This window comes from Epinephelus moara, chromosome 9 (genome assembly GCF_006386435.1).
Source record: "Epinephelus moara isolate mb chromosome 9, YSFRI_EMoa_1.0, whole genome shotgun sequence".
Classification (NCBI taxonomy): domain Eukaryota; kingdom Metazoa; phylum Chordata; class Actinopteri; order Perciformes; family Serranidae; genus Epinephelus; species Epinephelus moara.
The window spans coordinates 17242597-17260417 of NC_065514.1; the positions used below are offsets into that span (position 1 = coordinate 17242597).

General features: G+C 41.6%; 1 protein-coding gene across 1 annotated transcript in view; it reads left to right on the forward strand.

Moving 5' to 3' along the window:
• Positions 1 to 17821, forward strand: part of LOC126395824 (breakpoint cluster region protein-like) — a 125273-nt gene that overhangs the window by 90586 nt on the left and 16866 nt on the right. The window contains exons 6-15 of the mRNA XM_050053562.1: positions 1971 to 2031; positions 2156 to 2208; positions 2600 to 2740; positions 11565 to 11686; positions 13231 to 13396; positions 13588 to 13707; positions 14114 to 14189; positions 14391 to 14495; positions 16397 to 16471; positions 16911 to 17008. Of these exons, the coding sequence (XP_049909519.1) occupies positions 1971 to 2031; positions 2156 to 2208; positions 2600 to 2740; positions 11565 to 11686; positions 13231 to 13396; positions 13588 to 13707; positions 14114 to 14189; positions 14391 to 14495; positions 16397 to 16471; positions 16911 to 17008 (1017 nt within the window). The remainder of the gene's footprint in view (positions 1 to 1970; positions 2032 to 2155; positions 2209 to 2599; positions 2741 to 11564; positions 11687 to 13230; positions 13397 to 13587; positions 13708 to 14113; positions 14190 to 14390; positions 14496 to 16396; positions 16472 to 16910; positions 17009 to 17821) is intronic.

Here is a 17821-nt window from a genome sequence, read left to right on the forward strand (position 1 = left end):
TTTACATGTCGTTTTCTATATGTTCTCTGACATTTATCCTAACGATATGAGGCAGTCTTTGTGGAGAAAAAGCTTGTTTAGTGGACTAACTTTGCACTTGAAAGGATGCCCGTTCAATTAAGTTTTAACAGGTCTGACGCTACGGCTGTATATAGGCTAACGGCTAACATGCTAACTATTATTTCTATGTCACTAGTCACTTGAAACAAATTTATTTTTCACACGACACAAACACCAGTCTCCTTGGTCAAAGTCCTGAGCTTGTTGGACCCATGCAGCTCCCCTCCCGCCGCCCTAATTGGATTTTAGCACTCTTTACACGATGTCCGTTGCTCTAAACGTCTAATAATGACACAGATAGCTGTACATTGGAGTGGCTCAATGGAAGCATGATGCATCTGGTGCCCATGACACTGTCCAAGTCACCTGTTTCAGTGCCGTGGTAATGAGACCAGGCTGCTATTTTATGTCTGCTTAATTTCTATTAACAGAATGTATGTTGAATCTGTAGGCAACGGTACAAGATTTTGGAATCGGAAGCTTTTTGGTTTTCTTTTGTAGTCTGAGAAGTATTGACCAATCACATTTGAGTGGCAGGTAGATGTGGAGAGCAAAAGAGGTGGAACTTTTTGATTTAAATGTAATTTCAGAACCCATCGGATTTCGTCTAATGTCGCATTAGCTTTTTAAATGTTTTTTACCTGCGTTCATATGCAAATACCTGTTTATAGAGATCAGCCAGAAAGAAGGAAGTTTTAGTCCCAATATCCACTGGCTACACCAGAACCCTCAAAATGTAGGCTATGGCCCCACAAGCTTATCATCATCAGACCGATAGCTGATATTGGTGGTTGTTTAACAGTTCTGTCCCTGATGCACTATACTTGCAAAATGCTTTGCTGTTACCCACCCACACAGCTTTAAGCATTTCCCTGCCTTTAAATTTGCATGTTCGGCTGAATATTTCTATACAAATGCAGCCAGAGGCAATATATTGTGTGTGTGTGTGTATGTGTGTGTGTGTGTGTGTGTGTGTGTGAATGTCAGTTAAATTAGGGGACAATGCAGAGGAGGGTTGCTTGGTCTCATTCTCATTGCTGACCAGGAAAATCTGAGCTCAGTATCACCTACACAGACCGTAGATGAGCCTTGGCAGCATAATAAATTTGTTAATTTATCTTTTCCCCGAACACAAGTTTCCAACAGCTTTGGGGGCTCAGAACAATTTCTGTTATCATAGAGAAGCTAGATCTGAAAACACTAATTCTCCTGCCTCCAATCTACTTTTGAAGGCTGATGTAAGAAAATTGACCCTGGTTTTAAACCAGTAGTCTACAATCCCACAAGTGTTACATTCAAACACTCTAACAAGGGTGGGAATTGTGAAAGTTTAAACAGTATTACAGCTCTCTTCAGACATTTTGGGATTTTGCTGTTTCCAGCAGCCACAAAAATGGGTTCAAGTGATGTTGGAGTCTTTATGAACTACAGTATGTACAATAAATTGGAGCAGATGTTCATGTCTTGACTGATAAGCTTTAGGATATCAGGATAAAAATAAAGTGCGGGGTTGAACAGAGTATGTTGAGCAGTCTTTGAGCTTTTTTTTTTTTTTTTGCACATGTTCTTTCACGTAGCTTCTGACACACCATCAGTCTTCGTCTATGTTTTATGAGGTCTACCAGTTAGCACTGAGGCTGGTGTCCACATGCAGGATGGGGAATTCATCATCGACGGTTGTTAATGGCCTAAGTAATGATGCATGACTCTGAGCCATCTGAGGAAGATGGTCGGGGGGCGGGGGGAGCTGCTGAGGATGGCATAATTAATTTGGAAGTGGATGACCTCAGAGCCTGAGCAAGAATAATAACCTCACTATGTTTTCATATGGCCAAACCATACTGAGCCGGTTTTCAGAAGTCTTTTTTAAAGGGTGTTCCTCTTTGAACTTGCCATTTGTCTCCAAACAGAACCTGAAGGTAAGGAGCCCCAAGGACTCCAAGGACCAGACGGCCAAGAACTCTCTAGAAGGTCAGTCACTTCATGCTAGTTTTAACTTGAATCAAAATATAACACAAATTAAAATGCACACATATGGTATATTAATTCAAACATATCAACAATTAGTCTTGTTTCTCTTCTTTTTCATGTACAGCTTTGCTTTATAAACCAGTGGACAGAGTGACTCGCAGCACATTGGTACTTCATGTAAGTAAGAGTGACGCTGAAGCAGACACGCATCCTCATTATGCCGCATAATAATGCTGCTCACAAATTAAGCCTAGAGGGCATGACACAGGTGATCACAACCCAACTGGCCAACACTGTCAGAATAAAAAATGCATTATTATTTTCTTTATGTCAGGGATTTCTTTCTCCATCTCTAGAAAGCATTTCCTCCATCAGCACCCATCCCAGATATGTGACAAATTACAGATTAGAAATGACCACACATAGAGAAGTCCAAAAAGGCTTGGGTTTATGAATCACAAACCTTGTTTTAAATTCAGCCTCCTATGGGAACGTCTTTAAGGGCTGCACTGTTAGTTTGTGTTTCAGTGGGTAAAAAAAAATTTCTCCGTCTACTGCTGTACTCTAGGACTTGCTCAAACACACGCCCACCAGCCACCCGGACCACCCGCTTCTGCAGGACGCCTTGCGGATCTCCCAGAACTTCCTGTCCAGCATCAATGAGGAGACGACGCCCCGACGGCAGTCTATGACTGTCAAGAAGGGAGAGGTGAGTGAAGCCAGCAAAATTATATTTCTCTGTATCCATATGCGAATGGAATACTGGAAGTGAATGTGGTTTATACAATAAAGCTGAAAACACACCAGTCACATTTGTTGATGCGTATCGAGTGCCACCCCCAGCACACACCGGACACGTCACGCTGCAGCTTGTGAACAGACAACCACATGAGGTTATTGTTGCTGAAAGATCTGTGCCTCTTCCACCTCTCCATTAGCTTAAAATCTTGCGGGGACACCCACTTATTTAAGTTGATTTCTCACCCAAAGAGCAGATCTCCAAAGCTATGACTCACCAGGAAGTATCTCTTTGGCTATTCTCTTTAAAGTGATGGGATTGTGAGTCGTTTAGCTCAGGATATTTTCCATTCTCTGTCACATAGGAGACAAAGCAACAGCAACAGGGCTCTCTTTATGCATCAGTGGTGAGGTGGCGAGTCGAGCTGCCATAGGAGCAGAGAAAAAGAGCTGCTACGTGAGCTGATATGTACAAGCAGAGAGCAAGTGGGGGAAAATGCATTTAATTCTGAGGGCGGCGAGACTGGAAATAAGACAGTCGCATAAAGTGCCTCAGGGTGACGCATCAAGGAGAGCCAACACAATAGGGGCGTATTTTTTGACCTGCTATGTTCGCCGCCGGTGTGTTTTGGCCTTAAGTCACGTTAAATCAGGTAAATGTTGTATTTTCTAACTGAATGTTTATTGACAGTGAAATTGTTGTGCCTTTAAAGCATCAAATTGATTTAGTTATGGCATATAATTAATTATAACATATATTTCTACATCCTGATACTGTACTTCTTAATCTCTCATTCTCTTTCTTTTATTTTTATTTTTAACTAAACTAAGTTTTGTGAACTGTGTGAACCCCACCACTATGATATGCCATAAAAAACAATACATAAAAAAAAAAAATATGCCTTTGAAACAAATAAATGTGCCTATGAAATAAATAGATATAGCTATGAAATAAATCCCGAAATAAATAAGTTAGGAAGTAAATATATCAGTAAATGTTAATATACATATATAAATGAGCCAATATGGTTTAGTGAATAAATAAATGGGTTTTATTTGAGAAAGGAAGTTTTTCAAAGACTACTTTTATTTATTTCAGAAGACTTTTATTTCCTAATGCCACATTTATTTCCCAGCTCATTTTATTTCCAACTGTAAAATTTTCCGTCAAATATTTTTAGGCTGTTTGTGTATGCCAAAATTGCATGAAACCTATGGCCAGTACATACAGTGCAGCATGTTGCATCTTAAACACATTAATATTGACTGAAATACAAGGTAAAATATCTTTTTTTCAATAATAGAATTGGGTTTTTTAAATGGAGCAAATTAACACATACAAACTACAGAGTCTGTGCTTCATTTTGACGTCTCCTTCTCCTTGTAGTGACAGTGACGGTCATGAATGGTCAGCTTCGAGTAAAACAAATATCTGTTTCCATCACATTATTTATGCTTATTGATTATTCGGATTTAGATGCATCCCTGCTAAAGATATAGTCATTATTTCATCAGTTTAACCCTTTGCAGCTCTGATGCCGAGCATGCTGATGATGACATAACCCCGCCCTCTAAATGACCATGAAGTCACTGCCAAATGAATGTTTAGGCTGCCGCCAATCTGCAGCCTAAAGCAGAGCCCATGCCCTTATATGGTCATACCAGGGTTGATTCTGTGTTTGCGCTGTGTCTCTCTGGTGGCTTCCCATCCCTCCCATCTCCTAACGCAAACACACCCCGAACACACACACAATCTACCCCCCACTGCCTCTGTCATCCCCGGAGATGACTTGACGCACATGAATGGACTCCTCTTGATTGATAGCTTGCGTGACACGGCCGTACATAATGCCTTGTAATGAGCCACCGGTCCGCTCTGACTGGCAGATTCCAACTTAATTATTCATAAATGGAGGGTGGGAGCGAAGGAGCGAAAAAGGCTGTGCCGGCTCCTCCCTCTGCTCACAGGGGGGTCATTACTGCACCCTCTCCACACACACACACACACACACACATATACACTTATCTACTCTCTGTTCCATTCACTCGCTCTTTTTCTCTTGTTTGCCTTTGAACATGCACACACACCCGGACACATGCGCTTCCCCTCCTATCCCCGCAGGCCCCAGTTCCATCCCAGTCTGTCCGCACCTCCACACCAGTCATCAAATATTTATCATGGATACATGAAAGTAGCACATGGAAATCAATGGGGCTCATTATATTGTACCTTAGAGTATATAATACGCCTCAGGTTTTCTTCTGCATTTTCACCAACTGAGCTGCAACATACAGTATACTGCGCTCTGAAAGATCGTCGTTACCTGGAAGGGTGATGTCTTGCATTCAATGAGGAGGACAGTGCTTAAACCAAGGGGTTGTTGAGCAAGAAATACAACTTTAATCCCTTATAGTAGAGGAGATTTGTTTGTAATACTGCTTTAATAGCAGTAATTGCATTTAACAATGAAGCAGTTTGAGCTACTACCGCGTTTAAACTATCAAGTAAACATTAGCGAGGTGTCAATGTGTCATTCTTGGAGTTATCCCTGATGGTTTAAGGGTGTAGGGCAGTGGTTACCAACTGGTGGGTCACGGGTCCATCCTGACTGACTCATTAATGTGTCAAGTTAGTAAAAAACACACTTTATGTTGAAGTACAAGGAATTTCCAGCACAGAGCTTTTATTTTGAAGTGGTTTCCTGCTGTAGAGTTAGTAAATAACGGAGCAAGTATGACACTGAATATATTTAACTGTATGGACCTTAAACTAGTGACTAAGCAGAAATCTGGACCCCATGGCTGGACCAGTTGGGAACCACTAGGGAGTGCTTTTTCAACATGGCTGTATTGTACATCTCAGCAAACCACAAATATGTTACATTTGTACGTTTCATACGTGTCATATCAACGTTTCTAGTGACATAATATATAAGCATACTATGTCATTAGGAGGTTGATGGCTTGACTTATAGGTGAGACACCTGCCAAGCTGCAGACCACTGCAGACTACTGTTCAAGACCAACAAACCACAGCGGTTTGACATCTGGAGTCATCCCTGTTTTCTGCACCTTTTAGCCCCATAAATGTGAGTGGCTTTTTGTAACTTGTGGCAGTTTTTCCACCGGAGACAGCGCACAGACACAAAGCTGCTTTTCCTGCTGGATTTGTGCCACCAAAACTGGGTTTTATAAACCTAGACATGATCTTTTCTTGAGCATTACCAAGTGGTTCTTGTGCCTAACCCTAATGGTAACCACAGTGTTGTTGAAACATAAAGTTTTAATGCATCCCTGCCAGATTTGGCCCGCTATAGTGTGCCAGGTGGCCTGCAGACCGTTTTCTTCCTCACAGTAAGAAATAAATTGATTCACACTGGACATTTTTTTTTGTACTTTTAATGTAAATAAGGTGCGAGACTGGTCTCCTTACATTTTGCAGAAGTGGCCCTCAAGCAAAGCAATTTGAGTATCCTTGCTCTACATAAAACAGACAAATGTAACATATCGGTGGTTTGCAGAAATGTATAAAGCATTTTTCTGGCAACCAGGTTGAGTTAGGACAAATGATGAAGTATGAAGAGGCCAAACTGCTGATTTATGATCTGACCTGACATGTCGAGGATTAAGGGAGTGCTGAAGTGTCACTCTTCCCCTCCATGTGCGCACACTAGCAAATAACCTGTGGTTTGTTCAGTGGAGGCATGCAGGAGCAGAGTAGCACAAGTGGCCCCCAGAGGCCCTGCCCCTGCCACACGAGGGGAGGGCACAAACAGAAGCTGCTTAATTAAAATGCAAATGATGGCGCTGTCTAAATCTCAATTCACCTCCTCGCTTTGCTTTGTTTGCCTGTGGGAGAAGATGTGCCCCTGATGTGACTGTGTGTGAGTGTATTTCGAGTAGAAATGCAAACCGCTTTCATCTGTCTGTACGTCTGCCTTTCGCTCCGTCATTACACAAACTGGTCCCCGTACACACAAATCAGTTTACGCGCACATAACGGCAAAACACACAAGCGCAGAGATGCCCCTTGAAGCGTGCGTTCTAAAAATAAACACGGATCTTTTGTAAATTCATGCCATTACTCGTGCACACGCTCTTAGCGAGGCTCCTCCAGGAGATGGTCAATATTTAATCTGCGTTCTGTGCTGTCAGCGTGCTCTGCCCCACGTCGCTCTGCCTCAACATCGGCATTGCTGATGTTCCGGTCAGCTATTATGAGAAATGGAGAAAGTCACATTTCTCCTACTGGCTGTGCAATATTATGAAAATGTCATCTGATGCGCTGAGACAGCTGCTTTGTTAAGGATGTCTTTTCCCCCAGTAGCAGAGCGAAGCAGCAGCGTAAGCACATTTTTAAATTTATCAGATTACTGATGTCGGGATGAGCCTCAGCTGGAATATGTGTCTGCATCCAAAGATAAAACAATGGGCCTTAATTAATTCTTTTAATATCTACAGGCATTCAGTTAATGTGTCAAACCCTACATTCAGTGTTAAAATAATAAAACTCATGAGAACAGCATTATTCAGGCTATTAGAGTTTTTTTCTGCTCAGTTTATGATTAAAAATGAATATTTATAATCTCTTAATTCTGATTTAATGCAGTCAAAACCTTTGTTAAGAGTTTTTCTAATGACAGATTTGAATGTGCAGGTTAAACAGATGCTTCTGTGTCGCAGTATTTTAGTGGTCTGTCTTGCTTGATCCCTTCCCATTCACTCCCATTCAATCCCTAATCTAGCTGTTATCCCTTACTTTGTTTTATCTCTTTATCATGAGATCAATGGGAAGGAGGATTATCACTGAGGCCTGCTGGGCAGCGTAGTTTTACTGTAGTCATTTCAAGTCCAGATCACTTACCTGAAAGTTTAGACAAATCTAGTAGCTCCTGTGTACGACAATTCCGCTGACAATTCATTTTAATCTGCATCAGTCAGAGTTAGTAGTTCGTCTGTTAGGGTGCTTTGTGTCTAATAATCCAACCTAATCTACTGTTGTACTTTCTGTTCCACAATCAGGGAATGAAATACTTAGTTTGCCGCTCTTCTCTGATCACCATCCTAAAAAAGTAATAATTAAAAAGTGACTTGAACTCGATTTTGGAGGAGGTAAGACAGCTGCACTGGCCTCTGTGGGTTGAAAGATGTACTGTAAGTCTCTTGAACCTCTGACCACACCCTGTGATGTCATAGCTAGGTGTGGTCTGTCATAAATGTGACCACAGCCAACTGGCGATGTAGAGCGGTACCATAATGCCACGCTACTTCACTGCTGCCCAGGGTGTGGAAAAAGCATGTTGCCACCACTGGCTGGTTGGACAAGCAGGATTGCAAGACTGGATGCAGTTACTCTACAAAAAGTTAAAAAGAAATAAGAGGAGAAAACAAACAGAAGGAAGAAGTAATGTAGTAGAAAGCTTTGAATCTCTGCCTGAACCCGGTTGTGCCCGGCCCAAACCCAATGCTGTAATGTCTAATCATACCCTGGACTTTAATCGGGTCGGGTTCTCGCTGATTTCCCGGAGTTAAAACGATTTATGTCCATATAAAATATCAATTGGTTAAGTTTACCTTCACTACACGTAGCGCTCTGCTGCTCTAAACCAAATAGCATATTCCAACAGTGCCCCGAATTTATGAATGGTCCAGTTTGTGCCAGAATGTGCTCTGGTGTTCGGCGAGGCTATTTACGAACACGCTCCATGTCACAAATGTCTGTTACAATAGTCGTCATTTAGGGCCATTAGTCGAGTAGTCGCCCTCATGTTTACGATTTTTATTTAATTATTAAATTATATATTTTGGGCGTGGCAACACAATAGTTTGAGTTGAAGGTGTGAGAAAGAATAGTATCAGTAACATTGTTAACACTGTGCTACATTACAGAGAAATACAAAACAGTACTAATGAACCTTCATTAATATAGGCCTATATTTTATCTACAAGTGCACGTCACACACTGAGCGAGCCGCCTGTTAATGACGCTGTCGGCAAAGCAGTAATGATTGTGCTAAGTGGCTAATGGGCATGTAGCTACTTCCATGTTTCAGATGATACGTCATGTTTGTAGTCGACCAATGAAGATGAGTTTACATATCACCTTGGGTTTGTCCTTCACCTTCTCAAAATGATCCCACACTTTGGATTTCCTGCCCGACATGTTATTAACTAGCCTGTGGAATAACCGCAGGTATAGTTGAAGATATCCACAGTGTCCAATGTCAGTTTTTCCACTACTGTACATTGGTTTCTGAAAAGCAATACATGTTAGCATGCTGACGTTAGCGTGTAGCTCAAATCCCTGCTGTGCCTTGTTTCTATATCTATTTATATTTTACATATGACAGTCTAATCCCTACATATCCTGTATGTAATTGGCAGTGGATTAAATGCCCTTAAAACCTCAAATCCGCGATCACATTACAGCGCCCAGTTGGCCGAAGACCAGACTGATGGTGCATTGGTGCTTTTAATACACATACATACATACAGCATATCTACAGCTTCATTATCCCTCATTCCCTCAGTTTAATGCTGTATTTGAGTAATGTGCCAAAACTGAGTGGAGCAGTGTGACTCATGTCTCCTTCTACTGTAGTGTATTCGTCCTAAATATAGACTGACATGACAGCATGTAGATTGATAGAAGTAAGGCAAGATGGAGCCGTGTTTTATATTCTAGTTAGAAAATATCCTCAGGGGGTTACATTGCATGTGGAATCACTTCATAGATGTGCCACTCTTGTGCCATCAAAGCCCCAAAACCCAAAGATGGAGACTGAATGATGAACATTACAGTAACCAGAGGATCACTACAAGGAGCAATTTGATCGTATCTCAGCGTGTGTTACAACACAAACTGGACCAGGAGATTACATGAGTGCTGTGTGTGGTCTGACAGATGTAGCATCCCAGCACTCACTAGAGAAATATGCCATATAGACAGAAGGCAACTCATCTGGAAGTTATCTATCACAGGTCGTCATTATTGCAGGCTTCATTATCTAGCCGGTATAATGAATAATTACATCCACCACTGGGAATTAGACTTCTATTAAATCCTTATTTCCAGGATCAGGACATGATTGCAATCTGCTGCAGGATCTTCATGTGTGCTCGCAGGCGCATGTGCATGACATGCCTTAACAGATCACTGCAGTGGAGCTGTGTCACATGGCTTTGGTATCTACAGTAAGAAACTGCGGCATGACATGTGTTCCATCGGGAGCTGCTCCGTCCCTGCTGTCGCTCTCCCTGCGTTCTCTTTAAGGCATTTACTTTCCCTTTTGATGTACTCTCAGGCTCTCTCTGTCTTTGTCACCCTCGCCTCGCCCTCTCCGTCATACGCGACCGTTAACACCGAGTGACACAGCATGATCCTCGTCTTTGCCAGCAGATGCCCAGTCAGGTTTTGTAAGCACGTAAAGCTCTCCTGCACAAACAGCAGCTCCACTTCAGTGTGCTCTGGTGGTGACAGTAGCTGTTGGGTCATGATGGAGGGGGGAGGAGGGTGAAGATAGGGATGTGATTTGCTCTGAACAAGTGTGATGTCAGGTTTCATGGCCTTGCTGCTGGGGTGTTGTAAGTGTGTGTATTAAAAGTTTTTAACAGATCCTTGTGGACAAACGTACTTCCGGATTTGCTTAATTTGGAGAGCAGTAGATGGACTGTAAAACCCCTTACGTCTGCATATTGGTAATGTTATAGCCCATTAGCTCCCATTCCTTTTGTCAGTGTTTCTTACTATAAAAAACCTGCACCCCAAGTGGCAGTGGCAGTGCCTGCTCGACACTATTTAATGTTTTAACTCTTGTTATTTATGATATCTTTGCAGAAGTTAAATGTATTTGTCATTAAAACAAAACATCAGTTAATTACCTCAGATAAATAGCTGCAATCAAGCTAAATATCCGAGGTAAAGCGGGTGAAATCAGCATGAAACTTGCAGAATAATTGAGCAGACACTGTTTCAAATGTCAAAAACTCTTCACACGTTCACACAAATCATAAATTGTGCAATCAAAAGAATGAAATCAAGGGCAAAAATTAACTAGTATATGTATTTAGAAGGTCCCATCCCTGCTAGATGCTACCTGCTGTGTTCGCCTGCTGAGTTAAAATACAAACTTTCAGTTTTTTCCAGCAGACCTCTCCTGCCTAAACGTTTCATACCGCACACCACAAGTAAAAGCAGGGTTATGAGCATGTGAAAGTGGATCGTTTACTACTCAGTTGTGGTTTGGCATTTCTCTGCTGCCTGTTATTGTTCTAAGTCCGTTCTCGTAAATGTGTTCTCTAATTTGGAAAATGGCATCACTGCCCCCTTTTGGCGAGTGACGGTATTACACATCTCATTATATAGTCTGACATCAGTGATTCCCAGTTTGCCGTTACCTCATTCATTCTTCTGTAACCTGGAAACTGATGATTATGGCAGAATGTGACAAAAGCATCAGTTTAATCGAAGCAATTAAAGGGAAAACCCTCAACTTTTTTTGGATGCAAATTTCAGTGATTATTAGTAGCTTGCACACAAGCTTTGTCACTAATAAAAGAGTAAAGCAGACATTTTTGATGATGACGCAGTAACTGAAACTGAAGTCCAGTCTCTCAGTCTCCCTCCACTCTGTTCTTTATCTTGTCCTCTCTACATTTTCTGCTAGTAAAAGAGGACTGGTAAGGTGGGAAGAGAGGGGAGGGAGAAGGCTTTGGGTTGCAGCCCCGATACAAAAGCTCTGCAATCTGTTCTGACTGTGTTACTGACCCACCACTGTCGTGTGTCGTTGCCACAGAGCCGTCAGCTTCTGAGGGACAGCTTCATGGTGGAGTTGGTGGAGGGGGCCAGGAAGCTGCGGCACGTCTTCCTCTTCACTGATCTGCTGCTCTGCGCCAAGCTGAAGAAACAGATCGGAGGGTAAGAAATGCATCTTATCCTCACTGAGTTAAACCACCACAGTGAAATACACCAAAATACAAACCTCACTCATACAAGATTTCTGAAAATGTTGGGAAAACTAAACACAACTTACTATGATGTGGGTGAAGATTCTCAGTCATCCAGGTCACAGTAATCTGAAGTGCTATATCGTAGGAAACTAGACTTGCCTGAGTTCCTTTAAGATGTTTCACCTCTCATCCAAGAGGCTTCTTCAGTTCTAACGGACTGGTGTGGAGTCGCAGGCTTCATTCTTTGTGTAGGTGTGGACCCTTACAGAGTTACTGAGGTCACATGTGAGTCGTTGACCCACCCGGCCATCATGTTTGACACACATGCTGAATGAGAGGTGAAATGTCTTTAAGAAACTCAAGGAATTCCAACTGCCTACGATAAAGCACTTAAGACAACTTACTATCCAACGCTCATTCAAGATTTGAAGTTTAAAGAGACAGTTCACCCCAAAATCAAAAATACATATTTTTCCTCTTACATGTAGTGCTATTTATCAGTCTAGATTGTTTTGGTGTGAGTTGCAGAGTGTTGGAAATAACGGCCGTAGAGATGTCTGCCTTCTCTCCAATATAATGGAACTAGATGGCACTCAGCTAGTGGTGCTTAAAGCATCAAAAACACCTTTGAAAAACTCAGCTGCAATGTCTCTTTCCAGAAATCCAAAAGTTTCACGTAGGACCTATTTTCTTTGTAACGAACTACACCTGCCAACTGTATCACCGGGCAGAAGGAAGTGTGCATCTACTCATGGACAAGAGGCTTGTGCTCGTGAAAGCGTGAGATGTAAACTTTCATGGCGTCTTCCTTGGCCGAGCTGCACACTTCCTTCTGCGCAGTGACACAGTTGGCAGGTGTAGTTCGGTAGAAAGAAAATAGTTCCGACATGAAACTGCTCACAACAGGGTCTGTGGATTATCTTGAGTAACCTTTTAATGATTTCTGTAAAGAGACATTGCTGTTTACTTTTCAAATGTATTTTCTGGCACTTTGAGCACCACATGCTGAGTGCCATCTAGTTCCATTATATTGGAGAGAAGGCAGACATCTCTACTGCTGATATCTCCAACACTGCAACTCACACCAAACAATCTAGATTAATAAATAGCACCACAGGTAAGAGGAAAAATATGTATTTTTGATTTTGGGGTGACTCATTTTGCACTTCTTGTATCATGTTACCTACTAAAATGGAAATATTTATAGAAAAAATTGTGTTAGAATTCGTATCATTGATCATGAATTATTCAAATTATTTAAAAATGTGTTAAAAATTGTTTTAAAAAACACTTTTTCATAAACACAAGTAACCTGCTTCTTAATTATTGTACAATTGTCTCATATAATTTCTGTTTTTCTCCTCTTTCCACTCACTCCTACACCACCATTCCTCCATGTCTTTTATCCATGTATAATCCACTCCTCCTTTCATACTCCCTCACATCCATCTTTTATACTCACTCTTCACCATCCATCTCCTCTGCTTTTTTCTCCTCCTCCTCCCTCTGCAGTAAAAACCAACAGTATGACAGTAAGTGGTACATCCCACTGACTGAGCTGACCTTCCAGGGCCCCGAAGAGACCGAGCCACTTACCATCCCCCAGGTCCCCGATGAGGAGCTCGACGCCATGAAAGTCAAGATCTCACACCTCCGCAGTGAGATTCAGAGAGAGAAGGTAGCGCTTAAACACTGTTTCACTAAAATCTGTTCAGGAACTAAGAACAAAAGTCTGGTTTTCAGATTGACAGCTGCATTTTTTTAAGCTTGTCCTTTGGGTTTTGAAAGAGTCTCATATGACATGTTAGATATATCCAAGGTAAGGTTTCCCACACAAACAGTCAAACGTTTTTACCTCTGTGATTTCAGAGAGCCAACAAGGGCTCAAAAGTCATCGACCGTCTCAGGAAGAAGCTGTCTGAACAGGAGTCTCTGCTGCTGTTAATGTCTCCGAGCATGCCCATCAGAGTCTACAACAAGAACGGCAAGGTGATGACACTCTCCAACTTCATCATCATTTCTGCCCCATCATCCTTCCTCCTCCTACTGCTCCCTGGACGCTCTTCTTCTCCATATTTCATCTGTTCTTCTCATTTCACTGCATTTTTGTCGTCCTCTGCTTCATTCCCAGCACAATATCCCCTCGCTGATCTTCCTCAAAATGAATTCTCCTTGATGTGTCTCAGACTTTCTTGTATCAGTGTGGAGCAAATGCTGTCTGATAGCTTTCATCTGTTAGAGCTGCCTGAACAAGAACAAACGACTACATAGCTAAAATTTTGATGTTATAGATTTGCAAAGATGGCACATGTCCTTTTAATTTTTCAGCACGCCTTTCCTCAGATTAATCGGCAATGAAATAACAGCCATTCTTTTTGTCTGTGTTTGTGTTCAGAGTTACAGTTTCCTGATTTCATCCGACTATGAACGTGCAGAGTGGAGGGAAATAATGAAGGAACAGCAGAAGAAATGTAAGTGTCCCAGAAATGTCTGATCCAAACGAGGATATATACATTTTTTATTCGTGTAAAAGGCAACCTAGGCACTTGAAACATGTTTGCAAAATGTGGACACATGTACATTAGCAACTACCAATCCAACAACTTTGTGATGAAGATGGAGAGACCAATGTAAGGTGTCATTCACATGTACATTTCTTGTCCTCTCTTAAGGTTTGAAAACTTCCTCCTTGACTTCCATGGAGCTGCAAATGTTGACCAGCTCTTGTGTCAAACTGCAGACTGTCCATCACATTCCACTTAGCATCAATAAAGAAGGTAAGGTACTATTTTTTTACATGAAAGTTGATTTTAAAGGAACACTTCTCCCACCAAGTGAGCATTTGTAAATCAATTACTCACCACATGCAGTTTGTGTGCTTTCAGACCTAGAGTTGTCTTGCTTTGGTCTGAATCAGGGACAAATTTTCTGACAAAGTTGAATAAGTGCCTAGAGCATTTACAAGCGGACCAGATCAAATGCCTTGTGTGAGAAAGCTGCTCTTGATTGGTCAGAATTTCCATGTGGGGAAAATCCAGGAAGTAAACCAAACGTTGAAGAAGAGTCCACTTACAAGATAAATGTGACACTTTCTAATGTCACAATGGAGGGACAACTACGCAGGTTGATTTTAGCGCTGCTCATTGTGGACTATATTGCTGTCATTGTTCATTTTAGTCAAACCATACGGTTTGAAAACGAGGCGCGGCTCCAACTAGATAAACAATGTTTTGATGCATTGGATGTGCTGAATGTGCATATTAAGGCAGTACAGGAGGAGGTGCACATTAATAATCCTCCAGGACTGTAACATGCTCATGTTTAACCCAAACAATGTGTCATGTGACTGCAGTTGGTTCAGATCAAGGTCGGAACACGTTCTCATCACAAACGAACCGCACCAGAGTTCGTTTGTAACCAGACCGATACCACCTCTTCAAGAAGGTCTGCCCAAACAAACCACACTTAGGGGGCAAACAAACTTGAGTTAGATAGAACCGAACCAAACAGGGCAGGTGTGAAAGCTCCCCTAGTTTTTTTTTGTATGCCTCCGGTGAACAAAGATTATAAACACTGAGAAAATTCTTTATAAATTGAAGTAAAAGCGCTTAGCATCAGCAAAACTACATCAAAACATCCGTTTGCAAACTCTAATGCAGCATGTGCAGAATAACACAAGTTTCATTTAACCCGTATTTTGCTCAGTAGTTCCCAAACAGCCTTTTCCCACAAAAATGAAAATTCAACTTAACTATGCTCATTCAAAGCCAGACTCCATTTACAAAAATAGTAATTTTACCTCACTGAACACAGGAGCTGCTGGTCTACCACTGCCTCAAATGGTAGGTTGTTTGTGCTACTGTGTGACATTGGTGAGTGCGAACAAAGCCTTTAAGCACCAAAGTTACACAAAAACAAACAACTGATAAGTGATCGAGGCAGTAGTAGACCAGCAGCTCCTGTGTTCAGTGAGGTAAAATTACTGTTTTTGTCAATGGAGTCTGGCTTTGAAGAGAACATAGATAAGTTTCACTTTCCGTGGATTATACTGCAGAGCTGTATGAGAGTTTATGAACAAATGATTTGAAATAGTTTGCTGTTGTTAGATGCTATGACTTCAATTCATCAAGAAATTTCTCAATTTTTGGAGTCTTTGTAACCGTGGTTGCCTCACAAACATAGTGTGGACGGGATGAGTAACTGATACAAATGGTCATTTGGGGGGTGATGTTCTCCTTTAACACTGAAATGCTGTTCGCTAAAATAAAGTCGTCTGTATCACACACCGATGCTCTCACATGATGGATTAAGTAGACATGTTTTCACAATGAAATTATAAGCTGTTTGGGGCTGTATGTATAAATGTGTGGTTACACTTTCACACCTGCTTAAACACATTCTTTTTCTATACATGTCTCGTACGGCAGCTCTGTTGTTCACCACAGAATGCTAGACAAAATGCCATGGAAAGAAATGATTATGATTAATAGTTGTGATTGAGATGAGGATAAAAACTTCACCGAGTTTTAAACCATGTGTTTTATATTGTACAGGGCTGTTTTATCCCTTCCTTCCATGTCTGACTCTGCTCCAAAACAAACAGAGATCTGCATGCTTTTCTAATCCCCTCCTCACTGTCTTTTTTCTCTCTTTCTCTCCTCACTGACTGTTTTTCCAGAGGATGAATCCCCCGGTCTCCACGGGTTCCTGAATGTAATCGTCCACTCTGCCTCCGGCCTCAAACAGAGTCTGAGTGAGTCATTCACCTTTAGCCTTCCTGCACACAACAGAAAATAGACAAAATTAGTTACTAAGAAAAGCTCTACTTTAATGTGACCGCAGAGCAGTGGAAAACTTACAGGGTATTTTCTGGTGGGGACTTTTGGAAGAATGTGTTTCCCTCAGACTTTACTTTTATTTTATGTCCGCCTTTCAAGTCTCACTACTTACATTTTTGTTCGATTTGTAGGAATTTACATTTTTATAAAGTATGTCTTCTGCTGCTGGTTTGGTGTATTTCCTGAGTTGTGTAACACCTGCAAACTGACTCATTCCTAAGTTGCTTTCTGGGTAGAACATCTAACATTTTGCCAGTTTGATTGCTATGTAAAGTATGAATGTAATGCATTCACAAACAACCCTTCAGTAGCCATATAAATGTCATATCTTATCAACCCTCTCCTCTCTGTCAGATCTCTACTGCACATTGGAGGTGGATTCCTTTGGCTTCTTTTCAAATAAAGCCAAGACGAGAGTATATCGATACACCACTGAACCCAAATGGAACGAGGTAAGAGACTGGCACAATTTAATGCACCTGTACATATTCCAGTTGCAATAAAATGTCCATTTGCAGTCTGTATTAAAGGAACAGTGTGTAAAAATTAGGGAGATTTAATGGCATCTAGCAGTGAGGATTGCAGATTGCAACCAGCTGAAACTTCCTCCTTTAGTGTTCATTGTTCAGGAGGTTTTTACCAGAAGCCGAATTTTCCGCAGAGGTCTCTTCCTCTCCAAAACAAATGGACCAGGAGTCTCATTCATAAAACAGTGCGCAGGATCCATACTAAAAATGTATGGACAGACAAAAGCCAAAACTGGCGTGCGCCAAAAAATGTTCAATAATTTCTACAGTCTGGCTTCCACCTCTCCATCTGTTTCCTGTGTCAAAAATGTTCGTAAGCATGGGTCAAAGTTGCTCCCATCAAGTCTGTTTTCATAGATCACAACTTTTGCATGGGAAGTGGCGTACACCTCTGTCAGGCCTCGTTTTGTGCGTACACGGTGTTTATAAATGAGACGGCAGGTGATTAAAACCACTAAAAACACTGAAAACAGTTTCACTTACAAATCATTAGGCTGCTAGCACAGCACCTGCAAATGTGTGCCTACCATTTTTCTCCGGTAACTTAAGATCCAGACGTTCAGGAGGTTTTTACCGGGGGTTAAAGTATCCACAGAGGCCTCTTCCTCTCCAAAACAAACTAACCTGGCCATTGAAACAGGTAAAACCACTGAATAAAGCAGTTTGTCTCTTGTCACAGAGAGGCTGCTAACTATAGTGATTGACGCGAAAACGTGAATGGCCGTAGTCGCCACCGAC